The sequence below is a fragment of the Somniosus microcephalus genome, chromosome 3 (genome assembly GCF_052327205.1).
Source record: "Somniosus microcephalus isolate GS21.2 chromosome 3, FLI_Smic_1.0, whole genome shotgun sequence".
NCBI lineage: Eukaryota > Metazoa > Chordata > Chondrichthyes > Squaliformes > Somniosidae > Somniosus > Somniosus microcephalus.
Genome location: NC_140989.1, coordinates 339,067,195 through 339,093,952, shown reverse-complemented (window position 1 = coordinate 339,093,952; position 26,758 = coordinate 339,067,195). Strand labels below are relative to the sequence as shown.

Below are 26,758 nucleotides of genomic sequence, written 5' to 3'. Positions count from 1 at the left end.
CATTTGGCCCATCAAGCCTGTGTCTTATTGATGAGACTGCATAAATCCTAGTACAGTAGATTTACAACACCTCCAAGTCACACACCATCGTGACTTAGTGTATATTGCTGATCCTTTGTCACTGGGTCAAAATCCTGGAACTCCCTCCCTAACAGCACTGGGAGTACCTTCACCACACGGACTGCAGCAGTTAAGGCAGCTCACCTTCTCCAGGGCAATAAATGCTGGCTTTGCCCATAAACTTTTATAAAAAAGTGTTTCAGCTCCCTGTGGTCACAAGGTAGGGGAGTAAAGTCAGACAGTTGGTCTGGATTTTTTTTCTGTGAGCCAGCAACCACTAGGGTCAAATTTGCAAGATCTGTCCATGTTGGAGTGTATGAACCAGTTATGGTATTAGAAAAGGGCAATGTGACTTTCTCATTATTGCCACTGCCTATTTCAGAAATGATTAGTTCATTTTATAATCCCATGGCCCAGACAATAAGTTAAATAACTACTTGTTTTGTACTTCTATATTGAAACGTGAATACACTTGGCAGCTAAACTGTCTGGGGAAAGGTACTTAGCAAGGCTTGTGCTCAGGGGAGATGCTGCTGGTGCCTCCTTGTGCCACATTTTACCCTCTGCTTGGCACCTGATCTATAGCTGGAGGGAATCAAAGAGCAAGTCCATCGTGAATCCCTCTACAGCACTGACACAAATCACCTACCTGTCCTCTGCTTGTGGCATAAAGTTGAGGGCAGGAAGAAATAATGTTTATCGTGGTTCCTTTTAATTATAAACTGTTAACCTGTGCTAGCTAGGCCATGGTTGGAGGGCTATGAGACTAATTGGATAGCTCTTGCAAAGAGCCTGTACAGGCACATTGGGCCAAATGGCCTCCTTCTGTGCAGTATCATCCTATGGTCTGTGTCCATATTACATTCACTACTTGAAACACAAGCCTATTATTGATTGCACACAAATGCTTAAAACATTTGACTTGACATTTTCCTTGTCTGTGTAATGTTTAAATGGGTTAATATCTCTATCAAAATGCAGAGTATTAGATGTTATGAACATGCTGTTTGTTTAATGCTGTCAGTAATTTCTAGGTTATGAAGAAAATAATTTGCACTAGTCTAGCACCTTTCACTACCTCAATGTCCCAAAGCACTTTACAGCTAAAGTACTTTTGAAATGTAGTCACTGTTGAGGAAAAGCAGCTATCAATTTGAGCAGAGCAAGGTCTCACAAACAGCAGTGAAATACATAACCAGAACATCTGTTTGTGATGTTGGATAAATATTGGATAGGACACTAGAACTCTCCTGCTCTTTGAATAGTGGCATGAGGGCGGATGGGACCTTGTTTTAACATTCTATCTGACACAGCAACTCCAACAGTGTAGCACGCACTGAAGTGTCAGCCTCGATTATGTGCTCAAGTCTCTGGAGTGGGGCTTGAATCTACCACCTTGACTCTGAAGCAGAGTGCTACTACTAAACCAAGGCTATAATGTTTGAACTGTGGCACTTCATTCATTGGGGAAAAATGTCATTACTTTTCCCTTGAGTTCTACTTTGTGGCTCAGCCTGTCATTCTGTTTCATGATTCATCTAATTGTTACCCTTCCAGTTTGCTTGATGTCCAAGTCCTTTTATTAAAAATCTCAACCTGTAATGTGAAGCTATTCTATTCACTAATGTAAAAACAGGGATAAAGGGCTATAATCATGGAGAATTGAGCTTTTTCTGCTGATGGCAGTCTTCATGACAAGTCTTGTGTGTGTATATCTTGCAAAGCAGCACTTGGTGGTTTTTCTAATTTCCAGTCACTGTCATTTTAAAATATTCATTACATGCTTAACTTTTCTTCAGTTTGGATCTAATTCAACAAAAATCTTAGATAATCCGATCATTTTACCATTCATAAAGTATAAATGGCCATAGGTAGATTTTTAAGCCATTTGCCTTTGTGTGACCTGTACACTAGAGCACATGTAAAAAAAAAAGTTCTTTATTAAACTGATGGTTTTTTCATACTTTATACAAATGCTGTAGTTAAGAGTTATAAATAAAAGGAATAGTGAGCTCAACATTCAGTTCAATAGGAGGGAAAAAATACATGACATGTACTTGGTCTTAAATGTCAATGATGGGGTTTACTCTCACTGCAATGAGATATAGCACTTCATTTTCAACTTTAAAATGTAAAAGTGTTTCATGTGATGCAAAGCAAGATTCAGTTATGTATAAAACATATTAGTTATCTACTGGCCAAAAACATGAGTAATAACTGACCATTCCAAATAAGTGACAAATGATAATTCTTCCATTATAGTAAACCTATCTCCAGGACACCACTGGGAACATAAGAGATTCAGTGATCACTGGAATGCCATAAAGGTTTAGCAGCACCAGGCAAATGTGATGTGCTGCATGCAATATCATCACATCCCCTCAAGTGAAGTGTATAGTACTTGAGTTTTTAAAAATATTAACACTTAAATACTGAAGAGCCCATCATACCATAGGCTTCTCAAGTTACCAACAAAGCACATTTTCACTGCTGGCTGTTTCAGACATTATAAAAATCTAAATTTATAATGTCCCTTTTGTTGCCATAGTAACTCTCATTGCATCATGTTCTGATGTTGGTTGAGATTTGCTGATACTCTATTCCAGCTGCTAAGGGCCGTGTTTAATTTCAATGCTTCATGGCTCATCGCTGATATGGGTGCATTGATGCAGACTTGATGTTGGTTTTTATGGTGCTTGGCATCTTCCCTGGAAAAAGAGAAAATGATACTGAAGGGAAGCAATACTTGTAATCCAGGGCACAGAGGGCACTTGGTAATCAACAGGTTTTTATTTACTTTTGTGTTTTTACTTCAATGTATTTTCATGTAATCTCTAAGTGAATTCCAGACTGAGCACAGTACGAGCAGAGGAATATTTACGGACAGGAATAGAGCATTTGAACGGACGAGCCCATCCCAACTGCTAAATACACCCACCTCCTCTCTTCAGAAACACATTGTGTGTTTTGAAACCAATTACACAATTCACTTCCCTGCTTTCCATAATACCTTACACTTGTGGGGTATTCTCTTCAGTGTAGAAATGTTCCAACTAACTTCCATTCTTACTCCTAAAGGCCTCATTTGTAAACTTCTGACCCATGGTATTTGAACACTCTGACAATCTCAATCATAAACTTCAATTAGGGCACCTCAAAGTGGTTGCATTTATATAGCACCTTTCACAACCTTGGGATGTCCCCAAAGTGTGTTACAGCCAATTAAGTACATCACTGTTTTAATGAAGGGAAATGCAACAGCCAATGTTCACACAAATAGTCATGAGATACACTAGATAGTCTGCTTTAGTGATTGTTGGTTGAGGAATAAATATTCAAATAGTGCTATGGGATCTTTTATACCCACCAGCGAGGGCAGGCACGGGAGTGGGACTAATTGGATAGCTCTTTCAAAGAGCCGGCACAGGCAAGATTGGCCGAATGACCTTCTGTGCTCTATGATTCTATCTCAATAACCACCACAGCTGGTACAATTGTGTATAGGTTTGCCTACTGCAGGATGCAATGAACAACTTTGTTTCTACCATACTAAAACCACTTTCTTCCACCAACTTAACTATCTCCTTCCTCTCTGCTGCTGAAACCCAACTCCATGCCTTTATCATTCAAGGCTTGACTTAATTGCCATCTAAACTGGCCTCATCTCCCTCAATCTGATACTTCAACTTATCCAAAGCATTCACTGCCCACGTTCTTCCCCCACAATAAGTCACACACTTCCAACATGCCAAGATTCACTAGCTCCCTGTGTTAGTTTAACATCTCATCCAAAAGACGGCACCTCCGATGGTACAGCAATCCCTCAGTCTTGCCCTGAAATGCCAGTCGGGATTATGTGCTCAGGTCTCTGGAGTGGGACTTGCCTCCAAGTCAGAAGACCATGAGTTCAAGAGTGCTACCACTCAGCCAAGGTCGACACCTCTGATAAGGCATTATAGGAATGAAAGTATTTATTGTTGTGCTTTACCCAGTGTTCAACCAGTAGATTTTTACAAAATTGTTCTGAAAAATCTTCCTCTGAAACCAATGCTAAAATTACTGGTCTACAATTTCCAGAGATGCATCATATACGAAACACAAAGTGTCATCCAAATATGCAAACAGGCATGTTAAACTGAAATTTGACTTTCCTCCACTAATCTCTCAATAGCCAGACGTTTAACTCACATTACAATAACAGAAATAACTTTGGCAATTGTGAATTATACAGCTATAAAATAGAATACTAATCTAGTATTTGCTCCACTTACCTGGCTGGCCTTGCTGTGATGGAACTTGGCCTGGCATTCCCGGTTGGTTAGGCCCACCTTGAATCGACACCTGCGCCATGCTTGGACCCCCCTGGAGACCAGCACCTGGTACAGACTGACCTGATGAGACTGGCCCACCTTGGGGCGGTGGTCTGATTGGTTTGGACAACCCTTTTCCAAATCCAATTGCTGCCACTAGAGCATTGGTATCTGCTGGGTTAAAGGTCTGCTTGTTCTGACGCAAGGCTAGTGAGAAAGAAAAATTGGAAGGTTCAAATGTTGAAGTTCTTATTACCATTAGGTTTCTTTACACTGTTGTAATGTTCTTGATTGTACGGTATAGCTGTCTCTAAGACTTTTCAAACTTGACTACAGAAATAATGTAAGTGGTCTCATAATAAAAATACTGATTACTGCTGCAGTGACCATCTAATCCTCTCTTTACCCATTCTTTGTTGAAGGTGGAGCTTATACTGGGGTAAGAAACATAGAAGATAGGAGCAGGAGTAGGCCATTCGGCCCCTCGAGCCTGCTCCACCATTCAATGAGATCATGGCTGATCATCCAAACTCAGTACCCTGTCCCTGCCTTCTCCCCATATCCCTTGATCCCTTTAGCCTTAAGAAATATATCTAACTCCTTCTTGAATATATTTAATGAATTGGCCTCAACTGCCTTCTGTGGTAGAGAATTCCACAGGTTCACCACTCTCTGGGTGAAGAAATTCCTCCTCATCTCTGTCCTAAATGGTTTACCCCTTATCTTTAGACTGTGGTCCCTGGTTCTGGACTCCCCAGTCATCGGGAACATCCTTCCTGCATCTAGTCCTGTTAGAATTTTATAAGTTTCAATTAGATCCCCTCTCTGGCTTCACTGGCAGTGGCTACACTCTGGTGAACAATGACCAGTTAGGCCAAACACCAATCAGTGGGCTAAATCTACCAGATGGATTCTCACAGCCAGGCCTGAGCCTGTCCTCACACAAGCATTTCCAGAGTAGTCACTGGTCAGAAATCAGGAAATTGAACCCTGGCCCATTTCCCCCTGTTCAGCCCGAGGACATTGTGGCCAACTGCAGTGCCCCCCCCCCCACCGGTGAGATTAGCTACCACAACAAAGACCAGAGATCAAAGCTGGAATCTTCCTTGTCTATAAGGCTCAGTGTCACACAATACATTTCATTTATCCACTGAGCTTGATCACAATAATTATAAAGCATGCTCAAGGCGCCTATTGCTGCACTAACTTTTTCTCCATATTGTTGCCTCATCTTCAATATTAGATTTGTCAACATTAGATAATGGGCTTTGAAAGAACTGAGCTTTGGAATCCTTATCGAAAAGTATGGTTATTAAATAAAAAATTCTAGTGCTAGCCTGTTATTTTTCCAGAGATAATATATTAGTGCCTATTGCTGAAGTTGATGATGTTAAAATGGCTCATTTTATTAATTTGCTTCAGCAGGTTCATCATTACACATTCACATATTTCCTTTTGATTGTTAGATCCTCTAAAAATTGAACTTGCCTTTAAATTTAAATTTAATGAAGTAATTTAAACTAAATGTAGGTGAGTTATTAAGGCCATTACAGTCTAATGTTAAAGTGCATAAAATTAGACTGCAGATGTGTATATGGGTGTTATCAGTCTAACTTATAGACACAAGCACATAAAGGCTGTTAACAGTGAGCTTGCCTCAAATTAGCAAATAGGTGTACTGGCTGAGTCAACACTGAGCGCGCCAGATTAAGAGCTCTGGGAGCACTGAGCTAGTTACTTGACAGATAAGTAGCTCTTTTACAGTGCCTTGGTGGCCAGTGAACTGGTTACATTAACAGGGTGATTAACCTTTTCTCTGGAGGGTGCTCTATTAGCAAATAGACAGCATAAAGAACCATCCTTGAGCAATAAAGAATCAACACTTATAAAATAATCTCCAAAGTTACCATTATAGCTCAGTTTAGGGACCCTCTTTTATTCAACAGCTAGTAACAAGTTTTCCTCCAGAGACGCTAGGAGATATACAGGAAACTTTGGTTTATCCGGAGGTTAACTGTCCGGAATGCTCGAGCCACCGGCAAAATTCAGGAGTCGGTTCAGTAAGTTTTTTTTCTTTTCGTTGCTTTTTTTCCCCCCACCAGTCAGGCTCTGCAAGGTCTAGCTAAAGCTGTTGCTTAGCTACAGAGACGCTTGCAAGCTACGGCCGACTGTTTAGAAGCAGGGTTTGTTGCTAGATACGGAGCTCAAAAGCTTCCGTATGTTTTAACATTAGCGCTGGTTTGTCCGGCAGTTTTGATGGGACAGCAACAGCTCGGTCCCGTCGGTGCCGGATATCACAAACTTTCCTGTAGTAGCTCACCATTGACACAGTTTCAATGTTGCCACCATACTAGCTGCCCTCAATACCATTAACATGCAGACGGATGACTTAAAATATTAAAATCCAGCCGTGAGATTTGGAATAAGGTATAATGCTACTAGCTGAATATTTTGATTCTCTGCTATGCTGTTAGGGACGTTTTTCATGGATTTCAGAGGATTTTTCAGATGCTATTATGAAAATACACAAACAATTACAAAGTTTTCTTTTCCTTCCCCATTATTCCCCATACGGCAGTGAAGGACCTGTTGTGTACCTCCACTCTCAGACTCCCGCTCCTCCCGAGTGTTGTTGAGTTTGTCAAGCAGGTTGCTACACATTTTGTTCATTGACTGGACGTGTTTCTGCAGTGGGAGAAAAAAAAAGCAACTGAGAAATAATGTTGAAATATTACTTTTTCATCAAATGTTAGAATTGACTCTATAGTAACCTCAATATCTTGCATTTAGCTAGTGCCCCTCATTTGCAAAATAGCTGAATGTACTTTTCCTCCTCATTGCAAAGCAGAGTGAGCACATCAGAAAAGTAGAAATAAATGGAGGCGCTGGAATGAGGAACCGAAGACATTATCAAAAAGAAGAGTTCTGAGGAGTTTTTTTTTTAAAGCAAGTAGGGAGGGGACAGGGAACTGGGTAGTGAGTTCTAGATGGCAGTGAATGAGTGGAGTTGAGTGAATGAGGAGAAAGCTATTTTGCAGAGGATGCATGCAGGCACATAAGGCAGGAGATCACAAAAGGTAGCTAGAGATTGCAAAGCAAGTATGCATGCTGTGGCACAGGGAGTTAGTGAATCTTGGAATGTTGGAAGTGTGTGACTTATTGTGGGGGAGAACGTGGGCAGTGAATGCTTTGGATAAGTTGAAGTATCAGATTGAGGGAGATGAGGCCAGTTTAGATGGCAATTAAGAAGTCAAGCCTTGAATGATAAAGGCATGGAGTTGGGTTTCAGCAGCAGAGAGGAAGGAGATAGTTAAGTTGGTGGAAGAAAGTGGTTTTAGTATGGTAGAAACAAAGTTGTACATTGCATCCTGCAGTAGGCAAACCTATACACAATTGTACACAGAGATGCTAGCTGTGGTGGTTATTGAGATAGAATCATAGAGCACAGAAGGTCATTCGGCCAATCTTGCCTGTGCCAGCTCTTTGAAAGAGCTATCCAATTAGTCCCACTCCCTTGCTCTTTCCCCATAGCCCTGCAAATTTTTCCTTTTCAGGTATACTGTATATCCAATTCCCTTTTGAAAGAAACTGTTGAATCTGCTTCCACCACCCTGCATTCAGTTCAAGGAAGATGCAGGGAAAAGGTGAATGTTAAATGAGGAATGAATTAAATACACTAGATAAAAAGTTTAAATCTAGTAAAATGAACAGTAAAAACTGTAATTGCCACAATCCTTCCTACCTCTACATTCAGATGATCAATGAAGTTTCAGCCCTTAAATTCACCTTTTTGGCTGCTTAGGCCGCTTATCCTCCTCTGCAACAACTCCTTCCCTTCACAATCTGACACGTGGGGACATTCATTTCTCACCTTGCACTTATATCAAATTATCTGCAGTGATGTCTCTCTGTGGTCTTCACGTAGCACTGTTTGATTGATCATGTTGAACATGATTACCATCTCAACTGCCTGTGATTTCTTCAGGTGGCCAGCTGTCATTTCCTGCCTGCAGCTAGCCACTTCTACCTGGATGTTTTGATTACAAGCAAACCAATATCTCTAAACACAAATGAAGCCATACCTGAGCTACATCAGGTGCCAGGCGTGCTGCCTCTGCACTCAGCTGCTTCTCCTGTTCTTCTACCTCTGGATCTGGTTTAGTCCGGAGATGATCCGGAACTACCTCGTGACTAAAAACAGGAACTCGACCCTCTGTTAGCTTCTGTGAAAAGACGGCAATGAATCAGCAAACAAGGTCATAGATGTTGAAGCGCTTCTGACACTTCCTCCAGTTTCCTAGGGTAAAAGGTGTAATTTTATTTAAAATTCCACGGGCTGTAATTTGTGGCCCCTACGGGTGCGTACGCGCTGGTAGGAGCCGCGCAAGTTCCGGGTTTAGGCATGCGCGAAAACCTGGAACTTGCGATGTCAATTGTTGACGGATCATCCGCATCCCCAGGAGAAAGGCCTCCATGGGCGGGGAGTTGGACTATTTGCCCAACTTCTGCCCAGCAAATGCCCATGAAATTCTTGCGCCTGGTAAAAGTAGGCGTAAGGCCTGCTTTTACTAATGTAAGAGTTTAAAAAAACATCATTTTTTCCATTCATTTAACGATTAAAACACATGTAAAATAAGGTAAGGTTATTTTTAGCCCCTTTTAAAACATTTAAATTTATTTTTCAAAAAATTAAATTTTGTGTTAAATGCTTGTATTTTAATTAATAATTTTAAATGTAATTTTAAAAAATGTATTTGTTGTGTTAAATGTATTTTTTATGTGATCCCCATTCATGCTTATGGGAATTCTGTACATACGGAACCCCCATTAGCATGAATGGGGATTCCCTTCTTTCATTCGTTGGGCCGGCCCATGTGATCCCAGGGCGCTTGCGAACCGCCTGCGTCCCTGGGGTATGTGTCTACGCGTAGAGGCCCAGGAGCGCGAGTCTCCATGGACCCCCGAGGCAGAAAGTAAGTGCGTAGATTTTTAGCTGGTCGGACCTGACCACAAATTCAGGCCCAATATTTCTCTCCAATCAGGCATGCTCTCCTGCTACCTGTATAATGTAACCCCCCCTCCGTTATGCCCTCCTCAAAGGTTAATTAGATTAAGTGCTTAATTTTGGATTTTCAGCCTAAGGACTATACTTCAATGAGTCCTCAACTGCCCAAACTTGAATTAACACAAAGAAAGAACTTACATTTATCCTCAGGATGTCACACAACTCTTTACAGCCAAAGAATTGATTTTAAAGTTTGATCTCTGTTGTTTTGTAGGCAAGCATGGCAGCCAATTTTCACACCGTAAGGTCAAACAAACAACAATGAAATGAATGACTAGTGTTGGCTAGTACATAGAGAGAACCCACTGCTCCTCTTCGAACTGTGCTATGGGATCCTTTACATTGACCTGAGTAGGCGATCGGGGCTTTCTGACTCCGAAGCGAGTGCAACGACTGAACCAAACTCTCACTCAATTTGTTGGGCCGGATATTCCGACCCCCACGGGTGCGTACGAGATGTACACGCACCCACAGGGGCTTTGCAAGTGCCGGTTTCAGGCATGCGAAGCGCATGCACTAAAACCTGGCACTTCTGATCTGTCAAGAAATCTCTTGACAGATCCTCCGCCTGCCCGGGGAGAAGAGTTCCACTTTCTGCACAACCTCCGCCCGCTGAAAACCTTAAAAGATCTTACGCCTGGTAAAAGCGTTAAAAAAAAAAAAAAAAAAAAAAAAAAAAAATTCCACTCATTTATAATTTTAAAAATACTTTTAAAAAAGGTAAATTTATTTTTAGCCCCGTAAAATTTTTAATATTTTTCAAAAAATTAAATTTTTGATTAAAATATTTAATTTAATGTAATTTTTACAAATTTTAAATACGTGATTTAAAAAAATTTAATGTTTAACTTTTTTAAGTGATCCCCATGCATACTTTTGACATCTGTGCATAGAGATCTGTCAAAAGTGTGATGGGAGATTCCCTTCTTTGATTGGTTCCCCATGGCCCACGTGATCCCAGGGGCGCTTGCGAACCACCTGCGCCCCTGCGCATTTCGTAGAGCAGAGGCCCAGCATCGGAAGTCTCGGGACCTATGGAGCCAGCAGGTAAGTGCGTAGAAGCCTCCGATCGGAAAATCTGGCCCATTATTTCCCTTTGAAGGGAAAAAATTGTAATCAGCAGTGTAAAATTTTGTAGCCTTCACAGCTAACAATTTTGTGTGTCTGGAGTTTAAAAAAAAAATAAGATTGATGTACTTGCATCCTGTGAGGACAAGGAGAAAGACTGCGGGGCGGACAGCCACAATGCAGACCGAGGAACCGTGGCTCAGAAGGCTGTTCGGGGGGTGGAAGAGCAGAATAGAAATGTGGTAGTGATAGGGGATTCTATAATTAGGGGGATACAGTAGATGGCGTCCTCTGCAGCCACGAACGAGAATCCCGAAGGGTGTGTTTGTTGCTTACCAGGGTAATGGATATCTCGAGGCGGCTGGAGAGGAATTTGGAAAGGGAGGGGCTAAATCCAGTTGTCATGGTTCATGTCAGAACAAACGACTTAGGTAAGAACAGGGAGGGGGACCTGCTGAGGGAGTATCAGGAGTTAGGAGCTAAATTAAAAAGTAGGACCTCGAGGGTAATAATCTCTGGATTATTGCCCGAGCCACGTGCAAATTGGCATAGAAAAAGACAGATCAGGAGAATTAACATGTGGCTAAAGGGCTGGTGTGGGAAGGAGGGGTTCCTTTTCATGGGACACTGGCACCAGTACTGGGACAGAAAGGAGCTGTACTGATGGGATGGTCTCCACCTGAACCGGGATGGGACCCGTGTCCTAGCGGAAAAGGTAAATAGGGAGGTGGCAAAGGCTTTAAACTAGTAATGTAAGAAGTCACACAACACCAGGTTATAGTCCAACAGCTTTATTTGAAATCACAAGCTTTCGGAGCGCTGCTCCTTCTTCAGGTGAAGTGGAGAAATGCATAAAGACACAGCTTATATAGTCAGAGAATCATGTCAGATGTTTACAGGTAACCTTTCCAACTGCCATTTATCACACCTCGGCAGAGAGATAATCACAGCAGTCAAAGGTGTGAATGGTGTCCAAACAGGTCAGTCAGGGAAACATTACATCAAAGAACAATGAGGTGGGGTCACAAGGGGTCAAATATTGCAGGTGCTGGGGTCTGTATGATGTACACAGATGCGGCCGGACCTGCTGTGATTTCCAGCCAAAAAAAATGTTTTTTGTCTTTTTTTGTTTTTCATACAGACCCCAGCACCTGCAATATTTGACCCCTTGTGACCCCACCTCATTGTTCTTTGATGTAATGTTTCCCTGACTGACCTGTTTGGACACCATTCACACCTTTGACTGCTGTGATTATCTCTCTGCCGAGGTGTGATAAATGGCAGTTGGAAAGGTTACCTGTAAACATCTGACATGATTCTCTGACTATATAAGCTGTGTCTTTATGCATTTCTCCACTTCACCTGAAGAAGGAGCAGCGCTCCGAAAGCTTGTGATTTCAAATAAAGCTGTTGGACTATAACCTGGTGTTGTGTGACTTCTTACATTTGTCCACCCCAGTCCAACTCCGGCATCTCCACACCATTAAACTAGTAAGATGGGGGGGAGGGATCTACAAGATATGAAACCAGCCTAAATATCAAAACAGGAAAGGAGAGCATAGGAAAGAGTAAAGTAAGGGAGGACATTGATGGCCAGGGAATAAATAGTGTTATAGAACAGGAGTTTAAAAAGATGGTTAAAAATTAAGTGAGAGGAACTACTATTAAAAAAGAGTTAATCTGTCTGTACAGCAATGCACAGTGTGCAGGGCAGCTGGAGGCAATCATGTGTTGCGAGGAACCAGACATAGTAGGGATTACTGAGACATGGCTACAGAAAAATCAGGACTGGGAATTAAACAGTGTAGGGTATAACATAGTTAGAAAAGATAGAGAAGGGAAAAGGGGGGGATGGAGTAGCTGTACTTATTAAGGATAACATAATGGCAGTAGAAAAAAGTGACACAGATATCAGCAAGCCAGAAATAGAATCCACGTGGATAGAGATAAAAGATAATAAAGGATTAATCACACTAATAGGGGTAGTCTACAGACCATCTAATAGTGGAAGGGAGGTGGAGGAAGAAATATGCAAACAAATTAGGGAAACGAGTAAAAGACATAGAATAATAATCATGGGGGATTTCAACTACCCAGATATTAATTGGACAGAAGAGGTAGGTAAAGGGGATAAGGGAAAGGAGTTCCTACAATGTGTACATGACTCCTTTCTAACCCAATATGTAAAAAGCCCAACAAGGGAGGATTCGCTATTGGATCTAGTAATGGGGAATGAACCAGAGCAGATAAGAGAAGTAAAAGTAGGGGAACATCTAGGCAATAGTGACCATAATACGCTTTAAGATAATATTTGAGAAGGACATAGGTATGACAAAGACCAGGGTAATAGATTAGATAAAAGCTGATTTTGTGGGGCTGAGAATAGCACTTGGGAAAATAAAATGGATAACAATATTGGCAAACAATGATGTAGAACAGCAGTGAGAAACATTTAAAACGGTGTTCAACAGAGTCCAGGAAAAATATATTCTGCTAATAAACAAGAACAAGCTAAAGACTAATGAGACACCGTGGATGAATAAAGCCTTTAGGGAACAATTGAGGATAAGGAAAGAGGCATACATTAAGTACATGGACAGCAGGAGAGAACATGATAAGGGAGAATACAAAGAGATTAGGAGAGAAGTCAAAAAAAAAAATTAGGAAGGCAAAGAAGAACTATGAAATTGAATTATCAAGGAACACAAAACAAAACAGTAAAATATTTTACAGGCACATAAATAAAAAATCGGGATGGAATAGGACCATTAAGGGATGGAGAGGATAATACCACAGGCAGCAATAAAAAGATGACGGAGATATTAAATAATTACTTTGCTTCAGTATTTACCAGGGAGATAGAACAGGTGGAGATGACATTAGATGATGAGATTAGTAATGAGTTAACTGCATTTAAAATAAAACAAGGAGATATGCTAAATAAACCTAATGTCCGGATGGATTACATCCGTACATTTTAAAAGAATCTAGGGAAGAAATCGCAGAGGCATATTTAGTAATTCATTAGAAAAAGGTGTAGTGGCAGAGGACTGGCTGATAGCTAACGTAATACTTGTATTTAAGGGAGATAGAACATGTTCAGGGAACTATAGGCTGGTCAAGTTAACGTCGGTAGTAGGAAAAATAATGGAATCCCTACTAAAGGAGAAAATAGAAGAACATCTAGAAACGAAAAATAATATATAGTCAGCATGGATTTCAAAAGGGGAAGTCTTGCTTGACCAACCTAATTGAATTTTTTGAAGAGGTAACAGAGAGAGTAGACAAGGGTAATGCAGTAGATGTAATTTATCTAGATTTTCAAAAGGCCTTCGATAAGGTACCACATAATAGACTAATGAATAAGGTCAGGGAATGCGGAGTCGGGACAAGTAGCAGAATGGATAGCTAGTTGGCTTCAAGTCAGACAGCAGAGAGTGGGAGTGGGAGTAAAGGGTAGCTATTCAGAGTGGCAGAAGGTGGGAAGTGGTGTTCCACAAGGATCAGTGCTGGGATCATGGTTGTTCACAATTTATAGTAACGATTTAGACTTTGGAATCAGAAACACTTTTTCCAAATTTGCGGACGACACCAAATTGGAGGGGATAGCCAATACTGAGGAGGACGGCAACAAATTACAAGACGACATTAATAAATTTGCAGAATGGGCATATAATTGGCAAATGAAATTCAACACAGATAAATGTGAGGTATTACATTTTGGTAAGAAAAATAGGGAGGTCACATATTACTTGGAAAATAAGAATCTAAATGGGGTAGAGGAGCAAAGGGATCTCGGAGTACAAATACACAAATCACTAAAAGTATCGATACAGGTTAACAAGGCCATTAAAAAAAGCAAACCAAGCACTTGGGTTTATTTCCAGGGGGATAGAATTGAAAAGTAGGGAAGTTATGCTAAACTTGTATCGAACCTTGGTTAGACCACACTTGGAGTACTGTCTGCAATTCTGGTTGCCATATAATAAAAAGGATATAGAGGCACTGGAGAGGGTGCAGAGAAGATTTACAAGGATGATACCAGAAATACAAGGGTACACCTATCAGGAAAGGATGAACAGGCTGGGTCTTTATTCTCTTGAAAAGAGAAGGCTGAGGGGTGACCTAATCAAGGTCTTTAAAATCATGAAAGGTTTTGATAGAGTAGATACGGAGAGAGAGTTTTCACTTGTGGGGAAGAGCAAAACTAGAGGCCATCAATATAAGATAGTCACCAAGAAATCAAATAGGGAATTCAGAAGAAACTTCTTTACCCAGAGAATGGTGAGAATGTGGAACTCGCTACCAGAGGGAGTGGTTGAAGCGAATAGTATAGATGCATTTAAGTGGCAGTTAGATAAGTATATGAGGGAGAAGGGAATAGAGGGTTATGCTGATAAGAGTTAGACGAGGAAAGACGGGAGGTGGTGAGTGGAGCATAAATGCCGGCATAGACTGGTTGGGCCGAATGGCCTGTTTCTATACTGTATATCCTGTGTAATAATGCACTATCAGCTAAAAATGTTTCCTGTGTTGTTTCAAGTCAATAAATGCTGATATGCGTGAAAGTGGCCAGGTGATAAGTTCCAAATCAACCAACTAAAGGTGCAGATTCTGAAGTTGGAAAAGAGGCAAGATACCCCAGAGGGCTGTGGAGGCTCAGTTGTTGAGTATATTCAAGACAGAGATTGATAGACTTTTGGATATCAAGGGATATGGGGATAGTGCAGGAAGGTGGAGTTGAGGTAGAAGATCAGCCATGATCTTATTGAATGGCCGACTCCTGCTCCTATTTTTGATGTTCTTATTTCCAGGTAACTTTATTAGCAATACAATAGGATGTTTCCATGCTGTGATCGAATATTATGGGAATCTGTGCTATTGGCGCTTTTATTAAATTCATTGACAGCACGACAAAGGAATTGAGGTAGAAGACAACAGAATCTTTCAGTGTTCAGCAGTTCTACTGGGATTGGAACACACTATTGGACTTAATAAGCACTCGGCTTCACATTACAAGCAATTTTCTCGGCTCAAAACAAGGAGTAGTCTCATTACAAAACTCTACAAGGAAGAACTGGGAGAATAGGTAACTCTTCATAACGGCTACTGACATTTCTGTGGTGCTGCTCAAGCACAGGAACATGTGCCAAATTGAGGACGAAAATGGTGGATTTTAAGTAGCTGTTCTAGATATATGTATTATAAATTGCTACTTATAATGTATATTGTTTGCCTCTAAATTATTTAATTGTAAATAAATAATTAATTTAGTCCGTATGGAGTTGGCCCAGCACTTGATATTTTCCATCTTTTGAGACTGAAGATATAATGAGAATCTTACATAATTTATAGAAAGCACTTTATTGCAATCAGAATTAATTATCAAACTTGGGCTGTACGAGTGAGCAAGACTAAAAGCTAAAGGGATAAATTTCAAATGCAGCCATTTATGGAAGGTAACTTCAGGCTGATTGAATGGGAAAACCTATAATTCTAATCTTACGCCGCCTGCCTACTGAGCATATTCGGGCAGTGAACTAATGGCTCACATTCTCAACTTTGCTCATGCCAGATTGTCGCCAGCATACTCTCTGCCGCCGCCGCCCCCCCCCCCCCCCACCTGCCAAACTTAACCAGGTTTTGAGACTCAAGATGCTCATATTGTAACATCTTGAGATCCCAGCATAATCAAATCTCTCCTTTCCTGTTTGAATCTGGATGAGCCAAAGTTGCTGCCATGAATCCAAATAAGGATAGAGTTTCTCTCTTATCATTCCTAGTCTGTTATATTGCTTCATTCTCAGATAGCTTTCCACCATACTGCTTTTAAAAAAAAAAAATGGAGTACACAACCCTTCCTGCAAATCAGTTACTCAGCATTAAAGCACGCTGCTCGTAAACCAAGGGCACAGATGGAATCCAACTGAACCTGGAACACTCGCCTCACTGCAGATATTCTCTATTGATATTTTGTGAAAGATTACTGAACAGCATCTTGGCAGATGAAGAACTGGGTTTGAGACGTCCTTGGTCTTAGCAAAGTAATATAGTAGACGCAACTGTATTCATAACCTACCATTAATTCATCATCACGGTCGGGAGAAAGCAGCAATGGGATGATGACCTGATTTCTTAGGAGTGGTGTTTTATCATTTTTCAGGAGCTTGTTCAAGGTGTTCAGTTGTCCGGATACCAGGGCGAAGTTATCCAAGACTGAGGGCCTGGAAGTGGATGCAACACACGTTTGGCAAAGGCAGCTGCAGGAGACTTTACAGCAGATAGGAAAAGACAGGAATAAAAACAGAAAATGCTGGAAAAACAGCTGATCCGTCAGAATCTGAAGCGAGCAAATCTATGTTAAAATTTTGATGTATACCCGTAGTCAGAACTGGAAACTGGAAGATAAGGATCCAGATAGTAAGGATGCGAAGTAGAAGAAGCTTTTTTGGGGTTTGAGCTCAGCATAAGACTAATGGACTAAAACTTTTCTCTCTATCCCCTTTTGGTACTCTGAAGTCAAATAAGCTTGTACCACCTCTTTATAGGACTGAACACAATGCAGAGAGAAGGAAGGACAAAAGGTAAAAGTCAAAAGTCAGGTATGCTGACTCCTGTAGAAAAACACAAAGTGGTTGGCCGATTGAATATTCTAATAACAGTATTGCCAACTCTCGCGATTCCAACATGATTTTGGAATGAAACATAGCTTCACTCATGATGTCACGATGGAATGCCTAAATTTCGAGATTTTTTTTTTTAAAGAAAAATTTACACAATTTGCGTATGCACTTTGGACTTTCCTACTGTCCCTGTTGAAAACGGTGTATTCGAATTACTCCGCAGATCAGTGCAACTGGAAAGGAAGGTATGGGGCTGGCTTGTTTTACCATAACATGCGTCAGTTAAAATCCTTGACTTCATTGTGATGTTTCGGTAACACTCAGGAATGGGACAATGTTGCATTAAGCTGCTTTAGTAGTGGCGCCCTCTGCCCACCACTGTAAACTTTTTTGCCAGAAAGTTTGCAGAAACTTTTTGTCAGCAGAAATGATTTGAAAGCAATACATTTGTAAATGTTTCATGTTTATGTGGCGAGAAATGAAGGGATTTGCATTTAAATGAAGTGTTTTGACCAATGTTTCCTGTAGGCTGTGCTTTTTTCTGCACGGTCCCGTTAAATTTCTGCGCATGCGGGGTATTTGCAATGGAAAAGCCAGTGAGTGGCCTGCGCGGGACCTTTCCCATTAAAGGGGACATTGGTTTCGACCCTCGAGTCTCTTAAATTGGCTGCATTCAAAAGTAACAGAAAATCAACACTGCATTCTCAACTCAAATAAATATATAAAAAGTGATTTGTTTTTAATGTGGTAAGATGTTGCCCGTCAAGATTAACCTGATGAATCCTGGGAATATTATTCTGTGGCTAGGAACATGTGTGCAACTGGGTTTCCATAAGAACAGGAGTAGGCCATTCAGCCCCTCAAGCCTGTTCCACCATTCAATGAGATCATGGCTGATCTGTGACTGATCTGCCCCATATCGCTTAATACCTTTAGTTAACAAAAAGCTATCAATCTCTGATTTAAAATGAACAATTGACCCAGCATCAATTGCCGTTTGCAGAAGAAAGTTCCAAACTTTTACCACCCTTTGTGTGCAGAAGCGTTTCCTAATTTCACTCCTGAAAGGCCTGGCTCTAAGTTTTAGACTATGTCCCCATGTCCTGGATTCCCCAACCAGCGGAAATAGTTTCTCTCTATCTACCCTATCTGTTCCCCTTAATATCTTGAAACTGATAGCTTCCACTGGTCATATTTGTTGCAAAGAACTGCTTCGCACCCATTGAAACATAGAAGATAGAAACAGAGAAGATAGGAGCAGGAGTAGGCCATTCGGCCCCTCGAGCCTGCTCCGCCATTCAATGCGATCATGGCTGATCATCCAAATTCAGTACCCTGTCCCTGCTTTCTCCCCATACCCCTTGATCCCTTTAGCCTTAAGAAATATATCCAACTCCTTCTTGAATATACTTAATGAATTGGCCTCTACTGCCTTCTGTGGTAGAGAATTCCACAGGTTCACCACTCTCTGGGTGAAGAAATTCCTCCTCATTTCTGTCCTAAATGGATTACCCCTTATCCTTAGACTGTGACCCCTGGTTCTGGACTTCCTGACCATCAGGAACATCCTTCCTGCATCTAGTCTGTCCAGTCCTGTCAGAATTTTATAAGTTTCAATGAGATCCCCTCTCATTCTTCTAAATTCCAGCGAGTAAAGCCCAATCGACCCAATCTCTCCTCATACGTCATTCCTGCCATCCCAGGTATCAGCCTGGTGAATCGTCGCTGAACTCCGTCCGTGGCAAGAACATCCTTCCTCAGATAAGGCGACCAAAACTGCACACAATACTCAAGATGTGGTCTCACCAAGGCCCTGTACAACTGCAGCAAGACATCCTTGTTCCTGTACTCAAACCCTCTCGCTACGAAGGCCAACATACCATTTGCCTTCTTAACCGCCTGCTGCACCTGCATGCGTACCTTCAGCGACTGATGCACAAGGACACCCAGGTCTCGTTGCACTTCCCCTTCTCCCAATCTATTGCCATTCAGATAATAATCTGCCTTCCTGTTTTTGCCACCAAAGTGGATAACCTCACATTTATCCACGTTATATTGCATCTGCCATGCTTCTGCCCAATCACCCAACCTGTCCAAATCATCCTGGAGTTTCTCGGCATCCTCCTCACAGCACACACGCCCACCCAGCTTTGTGTCGTCTGCAAACTTGGAGATATTACATCTAGTTCCCTCGTCTAGATCATTTATATTGTGAACAGCTGGGGTCCCAGCACCGATCCCTGCGGTACCCCACTAGTCACTGCCTTCCACTCGGAAAAAGACCCGTTTATTCCAACTCTTTGCTTCCTGTCTGCCAACCAGTTCTCTATCCAAGTCAGTACCTTACCCCCAATCCCATGTGCTTTAACTTTACACGCTAATCTCTTATGCGGGACCTTATCGAAAGCCTTCTGAAAGTCCAAATACACCACATCCACTGGTTCTCCCTTATCTATTCTACCAGTTACATCCTCAAAAAATTCCAGTAGATTAGTCAAGCACGATTTACCTTTTGTAAATCCATGTTGACTTTGTCCAATCCTGTCACTGTTTTCAAGTGCTCTGCTATTACATCTTTTATAATGGACTCTAGCATTTTCCCCACTACCGATGTCAGGCTTACCTATTAGATTTTATTCCCGCACGTTCCTACCTCAGCATTCCTGAACGCTATTTGTTGTTCGTCTGCATTACTTAGACCACCAAGCTCATTTCAATTCACACCTAGAACATTACCGTTTTCTGCCATTGATGGATATAAATTTTGATCTGTAATCTCTCCCGCTGAGTTTTTAATCGCAGCTATACCGCTGTGACAGTGATTCTAGCTGAGATCAAGCACTTCCACAAATAGGTGGAATCAAAAGGCCAGCTATCTCCAGATTGTTCTCATGTACCTCCTTAGGGTTATATTTTCTTCCTTTGCTAATTTTAATAGATCCGAGTATAAAATGCGTATGAATCTTTCAATTTAAATTCATATCTGCCTTTTCACTTAAATTAGTGAATGGCTAAAAATATATCTCCTAGCGTTTAATTTTGATGAGATAAAAATTGAAATGTTTTCAATTTTTTCATCCAAGCCGGAGTGGAATCATTAAAACTTGACGGCCAAACCCTCCACCATCTCGGTGTGCAACGTACAGGAAGGGGTTCCGCTCCTGAAATTTAAAGTGTCTTTGCTCACACTCCAGCCATGTAATAAACCTCGTCATTTAACCTCAAATATATCCAGCACTTGCCACATTTTGTTCTGGCGTTGCATGATTAAATTTAAAATAATGCAATTGAAGTAAAGTTTCATCCAAAGATTAAATAAAGCCACTAATGGGGTTTATGAACAAACGGTCAATCTATATTGGTCTATGTTTGAAAAAAAAATAGCAACTCGTGATTTCTTACCAAATCTCATGATTTTTCAGAATTTGTCTCTTGATTTATGAGACGGTGGGGTTGGCATCAACATTCCTGTTAAGCTGCACAGCGGTCTGGAGGTCCCACTCACTCAGTGGCTTTTCAATGGTAAAACCGCTCATGCGCGGAAATTTGAATGGGCTGCACACCCAAAATAAATTAGCAGGAACATTGGTTGGCATTACTATAATAAGGGGCCTAGCAGTGGCTTTAGAACCCAAACTGGTTTACAATGAAAGCAGCAGGTGTTGGGTCTAGTGCGGTCAAGGTAACCAGGTCGATATGCAACCTAACCATAAAAGTCGTAAGCTATAACAAAAAAGGTAAGTTTAAAGAAAAAAAAACTTACCTGAATATGGAGCCAGATGGAGCAGGCCACTGCTGGACACCGCTCACCCCCTTACCGGACGCTGGCCCATTTTGCTGGCCCCATGCAACTGACGAGCTGTTTCTGAGGCCGCGACTGGCGCTCGCCAGTAATAAACAAGTAAGCCCGGAGGACCAGTTTGTCCTGGTCCTGCTGCCGGCCTTTTTAGGTTTGATCCAATTTTTAGACCAATATATTCGACGCAATATAAAGCTCCCTCTAAGTTGCCCTAACAAGCGCCATCAGGGCAGGCGTGGCCTGGGTTAGATGCTGAATAAAATTCCCTCTACTGTGCCCCAACAGAATGCTATAACCTCAACCCCCAAGGACCCCGTTTGCAGTAGTTCGGCATTTCTGTTTCTCATACCAACCATCATCGAACTTCTTCAGGCTAGATTGCTATTTGTGGAGTTGTGTGAAGTTTTGTAACATGGAGTTAATAGGAACTAGCTGAGATAACATCAAGCTCATTTTACTTCAGGCGATAATGGAGTTTTCCAGTACATCTTGGGCTTGACTCCAACCCAGGTACTGGAGGTGAACGACCATCATTCTACTCGGCTGTATCATCCAGTGCCCTTACATTCTGGATGATTTTGAATGTACATGTTTCATGAAAAATTATTACAAACGCATTATAGTTTATTCTTCTGACAGATTGTGAAAAGCAATTTTAATTCACTAAAGATTCATGATTGGCTGGTGGCAAAAATCTAGACTGAACTAACCGAGGCAACACCATTGAAATAGGAACTTAACCGTATTAAGAAAACAATGCATTTAAGTCGAGTTGTCACTATTAGATGTGCACCCAATGTCCTGAGTTGTGGTGTGTATGGGTCCAGCTGTAACACTATGCAATTGAAGTTCCTCTGTGCTATTTTAGTGCACTAGTCAACCTATTTGCATCAAACTCATATGTGCGCTTTTAAAAATAGTTAACCCAGTGAGGAATTTCAGCCCCCATAAGCAGCGGTGCTTTGCCCGCTTTCTGCCAGCTGAGTGACTTCACTGAACCAGTTGTGCTGACAACTCATACACACAACCCTAACACAGTAACTCCACCAACATCAGCAGTCAATACAGCTCCCATATACCCTTACATACAGGCAAATTCCAGGACGTACACGTGATCCGGCAGCACAGGCACCTGCGCAGTAAAGCACAGAGAAAAGGAAGCGTTTCTTCCAAGGGGGGCATCTTACCAGTTCATTCGGTCGAACTCATTCTCCAATTTGAGGATGAAAGCTGCCAAAGAGCTCTTCAGATCAGCTACCCGGCTGATAATTGTGTCTACAGATGCCTCCAGTTGCTTTTCTTCTTGCGGCTATGAAAAGTTAACATTGAACTTTTAATAAAATATTGCATGTTTGCAAAACAATTCAACTCTGTGAACAGCAGTGCCTCCAGTTGCACTGAGTAACTGTCAAGGCGTCTGCAGCAAGTGAGCTCAAAGCATGAAATTGGGGCCATCTGATTAATAAAAATATCTTCATCAGCAAGTAAGGGTGTTCAGAAAATAGAAAGTAGATATGGGCACGTAGTAAACTAATTTGTTTTGCCAAATTTCTTCCCCCCCATCTCTCCTGAAAATGTTGGCTCATTCTTAGATATGACGCCATGGGTGCTGCTTGCTTTCAGGTATCTTATACAAGTACCCCATCTTCACTTACAAAGGTTTAGTCATAAGAAATAGCAGCAGTAGGAGTAGGCCATTTGGCCCCTCGAGCCTGCTCCGCCATTCAATAAGATCGTGGCTGATCTTCTACCTCATCTCCACTTTCCTGCACTATCCCCATATCCCTTGATTCCCTTAATATTCAGTCAGTGAGTGCTGCCAAGCTCTTTGACTGTGGGAGCACCACACTAAGTGCAACCCCGTCCTCACTCTATATCCACGCATGTGCTTTCCAACACGAGTTACTGGATAGTGATAAGAATTGGGAACCGTGGTTAATATTCTCTCCCTAGCTCACAAGCATTAGGACTGCCTTCGGCCAGCTTGGTTAACATGGAACAAAACTGGAATTAAATGTTTAGGTCAGTATGGGTGAGTTACACATTGTCTTTGCAAACTGAGCCAATGGGGAGCACCAGAATTCTTTTTAATGCTCTCTAACACTGTTCTAAATAACTAGCTTCCATACTGTCTGTCTGATCCTTCTGTTAATGTGATTTTAAAGGCAAAAGGTTGAAACCTGAAATGCAGCCCATACTTGCTAATATAAAGTGCCTTGAAGAACAAGACTCACCTTAGGGTTAGGTCTTGGTAGTTGGTGCCCAGGGAAGTATCTGCCAATGCAACTGAGTATCTAAATGTTGAGCCCAGATGCATCACTTCATCCCTTAGTGCCAACGCTTCCAGAAACACCACCATGTCAAGACCATCCAATGGTTTTCCATACTGGTCAATGACCACTATTAATGTCGTTGTTCACTCCCTCGAAGTGTGTCCAACACAACTGCTGATACTTTCTGTTATTCCCTCTATAGCTTTTATAGTGCCTTAACCCACAAAGAATCCAAACACATACAACTTCTTCACTGATTCCTGCTATGGCTCCTAAAGACTGTGTTGTATAGCGAGACTCGCTTCATGGCCAGGCACTCATCATATTAAAACCCTTGGGTATAACAATCCACAAAAATTGCACACGCAATATAAAACCACTGAAGGGAATTATATTCTCTGTATGTATGCCACTAATAATGATGATAAGTTCATTGACACTCCCAGTCATGTCTCAGAAAATCAACAAGATGTTTTGGTTTAAAAATGTGAAACTTTTTGACGAATTTCACTCTAAAAAGGAAACAACTTTATGTTTAAATGAATCAATTTTGTAGTTTCTGATAATGAGCCTCACTGCCAACAACTCCCAGTGTTTACTAAAATCCCGCACATTTACACTTAAGTTCTTTATACAAATCGAGTTAAACATTAACACCGTGTCAGCTGTGGCTCAGTGGGCAGCACTCTCGTCACTGGGCCAGAAGGTCGTGGGTTTAAGGCTCACTCCAGAGGCTTGAGCACAAAATCTAGGCTGACACTCCAGTGCAGTACTGAGGGAGTGCTGCACTGTCGGAGGTGCCGTCTTTCAGATGAGATGTTAAACCGAGACCCCGTCTGCTCTCTCGGTGGATGTTAAGATCCCGCGGCACTATTTCAAAGAAGAGCAGGGGAGTTATCCCCGGTGTCCTGGCCAATATGTATCGCTCAATCAACATAACAAAAACAGATTATCTGATCATTATCACATTGCTGTTTGTGAGATCTTGCTGTGCGCCCATTCATGACCCACTCCCTCTCACTCCCACCTCTCCTCCCCTCCCTCTCACCCCATTCCTACCCCTCCCCTCCCTCACTCTCACCCCCTCACACCACCCCACCCCCTTCCACTCCTGTCCCCTCACTCCTCCCCACCCCTGCACTCCTCCCCCTCCCTCACTCACTCCCCCCCTCCCACCGTCCCTCACTCCCTTCCCTCCCTCACTCACCCCCTCACTCTCCTCCCCTCTCACTCTCCTCCCCCCCTCACCCACCCCCTCCCCTCCCTCACTCTCCCCCTCCCCTCCCTCACTCCTCCCCCTCCCCTCCCTCACTCTCCCCTCCCTCACTCACTCCCCCTCCCTCACTCTCCCACTCCCCTCCCCACTCTCCCCTCCCTCACTCACTCCCCCTCCCTCACTCTCCCCCTCCCCTCCCTCACTCTCTCCCCCTCCCCTCCCTCACTCTCTCCCCCTCCCCTCCCTCCCTCACTCTCTCCCCCTCCCCTCCCTCCCTCACTCTCTCCCCCCTTCCCTCCCTCACTCTCTCCCCCCTCCCCTCCCTCCCTCACTCTCTCCCCCCTCCCCTCCCTCACTCTCTCCCCCCTCCGCTCCCTCACTCACTCTCCCCTCCCTCCCTCACTCTCTCCCCCTCCCCTCCCTCACTCACTCTCCCCCCTCCCCTCCCTCGCTCACTCTCTCCCCCCTCCCCTCCCTCGCTCACTCTCTCCCCCCTCCCCTCCCTCGCTCACTCTCTCCCCCCTCCCCTCCCTCACTCTCTCCCCCCTCCCCTCCCTCACACACTCTCTCCCCCTCCCCTCCCTCACTCACTCCCCCCTCCCCTCCCTCACTCTCTCCCCCCTCCCCTCCCACCCTCACTCTCTCCCCCCTCCCCTCCCTCACTCACTCTCTCCGCCCTCCCCTCCCTCACTCACTCTCTCCCCCCTCCCCTCCCTCACTCTCTCCCCCTCCCCTCCCTCACTCTCTCCCCCTCCCCTCCCTCACTCTCTCCCCCTCCCCTCCCTCAGTCTCTCCCCCCTCCCCTCCCTCACTCACTCTCTCCCCCTCCCCTCCCTCACTCTCTCTCCCCTCCCTCACTCATTCTCTCCCCCCTCCCCTCCCTCACTCTCTCTCCCCTCCCTCACTCATTCTCTCCCCCCTCCCCTCCCTCACTCACTCTCTCCCCCTCCCCTCCCTCACTCCCTCACTCGCTCCCCCCTCCCCTCCCTCCCTCTCTCCCCCCTCCCCTCCCTCACTCGCTCCCCCCTCCCCTCCCTCCCCCCTCCCCTCCCTCACTCACTCTCTCCCCCTACCCTCCCTCACTCACTCTCTCCCCCTCCCCTCCCTCACTCTCTCCCCCTCCCCTCCCCTCCCTCACTCTCTCCCCCTCCCCTCCCTCACTCACTCTCTCCCCCTACCCTCCCTCACTCACTCTCTCCCCCTCCCCTCCCTCACTCTCTCCCCCTCCCCTCCCCTCCCTCACTCTCTCCCCCTCCCCTCCCTCACTCACTCCCCCCTCCCCTCCCTCACTCACTCTCTCCCCCCTCCCCTCCCTCACTCACTCTCTCCCCCTCCCCTCCCTCACTCACTCCCCCCTCCCTCCCTCACTCTCTCCCCCCTCCCCTCCCTCACTCCCCCTCTCTCTCCCCCTCCCCTCCCTCACTCTCTCCCCCTCCCCTCCCTCACTCTCTCCCCCTCCCCTCCCTCACTCTCTCCCACTCCCCTCCCCTCCCTCACTCACTCCCCCTCCCCTCCCTCACACTCCCCCCTCCCCTCCCTCACTCTCCCCTCCCTCACTCACTCTCCCCTCCCTCCCTCACTCTCTCCCCCTCCCCTCCCTCACTCACTCTCCCCCCTCCCCTCCCTCCCTCACTCTCCACCCTCCCCTCCCTCCCTCACTCTCTCCCCCCCTCCCTCACTCTCTCCCCCCTCCCCTCGCTCACTCTCTCCCCCCTCCCCTCGCTCACTCTCTCCCTCCTCCCCTCCCTCACTCGCTCTCTCCCCCTCCCCTCCCTCACTCGCTCTCTCCCCCTCCCCTACCTCACTCGCTCTCTCCCCCTCCCCTCCCTCACTCGCTCTCTCCCCCTCCCCTCCCTCCCTCGCTCTCTCCCCCTCCCCTCGCTCTCTCCCCCTCCCCTCCCTCCCTCGCTCTCTCCCCCTCCCCTCCCTCCCTCGCTCTCTCCCCCTCCCCTCCCTCCCTCTCCCCTCCCTCCCCTCCCTCTCCCCTCCCTCACTCTCTCCCCCCTCCCCTCCCTCACTCTCTCCCCCCTCCCCTCCCTCACTCACTCCCCCCTCCCTCACTCACTCCCCCCTCCCCTCCCTCACTCACTCTCTCCCCCTCCCTCACTCACTCTCTCCCCCCTCCCCTCCCTCACTCACTCTCTCCCCCCTCCCCTCCCTCACTCACTCCCCTCTCCCCTCCCTCACTCACTCTCTCCCCCCTCCCCTCCCTCACTCACCCCTCCCTCACTCACCCCTCCCCTCCCTCACTCTCTCCCCCCTCCCCTCCCTCACTCTCTCCCCCCTCCCCTCCCTCACTCTCTCCCCCCTCCCCTCCCTCACTCTCTCCCCCTCCCTCTCTCCC

General features: G+C 44.2%; 2 protein-coding genes across 2 annotated transcripts in view; one reads left to right on the top strand and one right to left on the bottom strand.

The window, feature by feature from the left end:
* The window catches only part of szt2 (SZT2 subunit of KICSTOR complex), a 293,641-nt gene that overhangs the window by 73,451 nt on the left and 193,432 nt on the right, over positions 1 to 26,758 (top strand). The gene's annotated exons all lie outside the window — the stretch shown is intronic.
* On the bottom strand, positions 1,983 to 24,190 carry med8 (mediator complex subunit 8). The gene is given in 8 exon segments (XM_085983230.1): positions 1,983 to 2,768; positions 4,332 to 4,577; positions 6,968 to 7,055; positions 8,453 to 8,593; positions 16,583 to 16,727; positions 22,113 to 22,234; positions 23,160 to 23,207; positions 23,210 to 24,190. Coding segments are annotated over 8 exon segments (930 nt in total). The 5' UTR covers positions 23,285 to 24,190; the 3' UTR covers positions 1,983 to 2,703.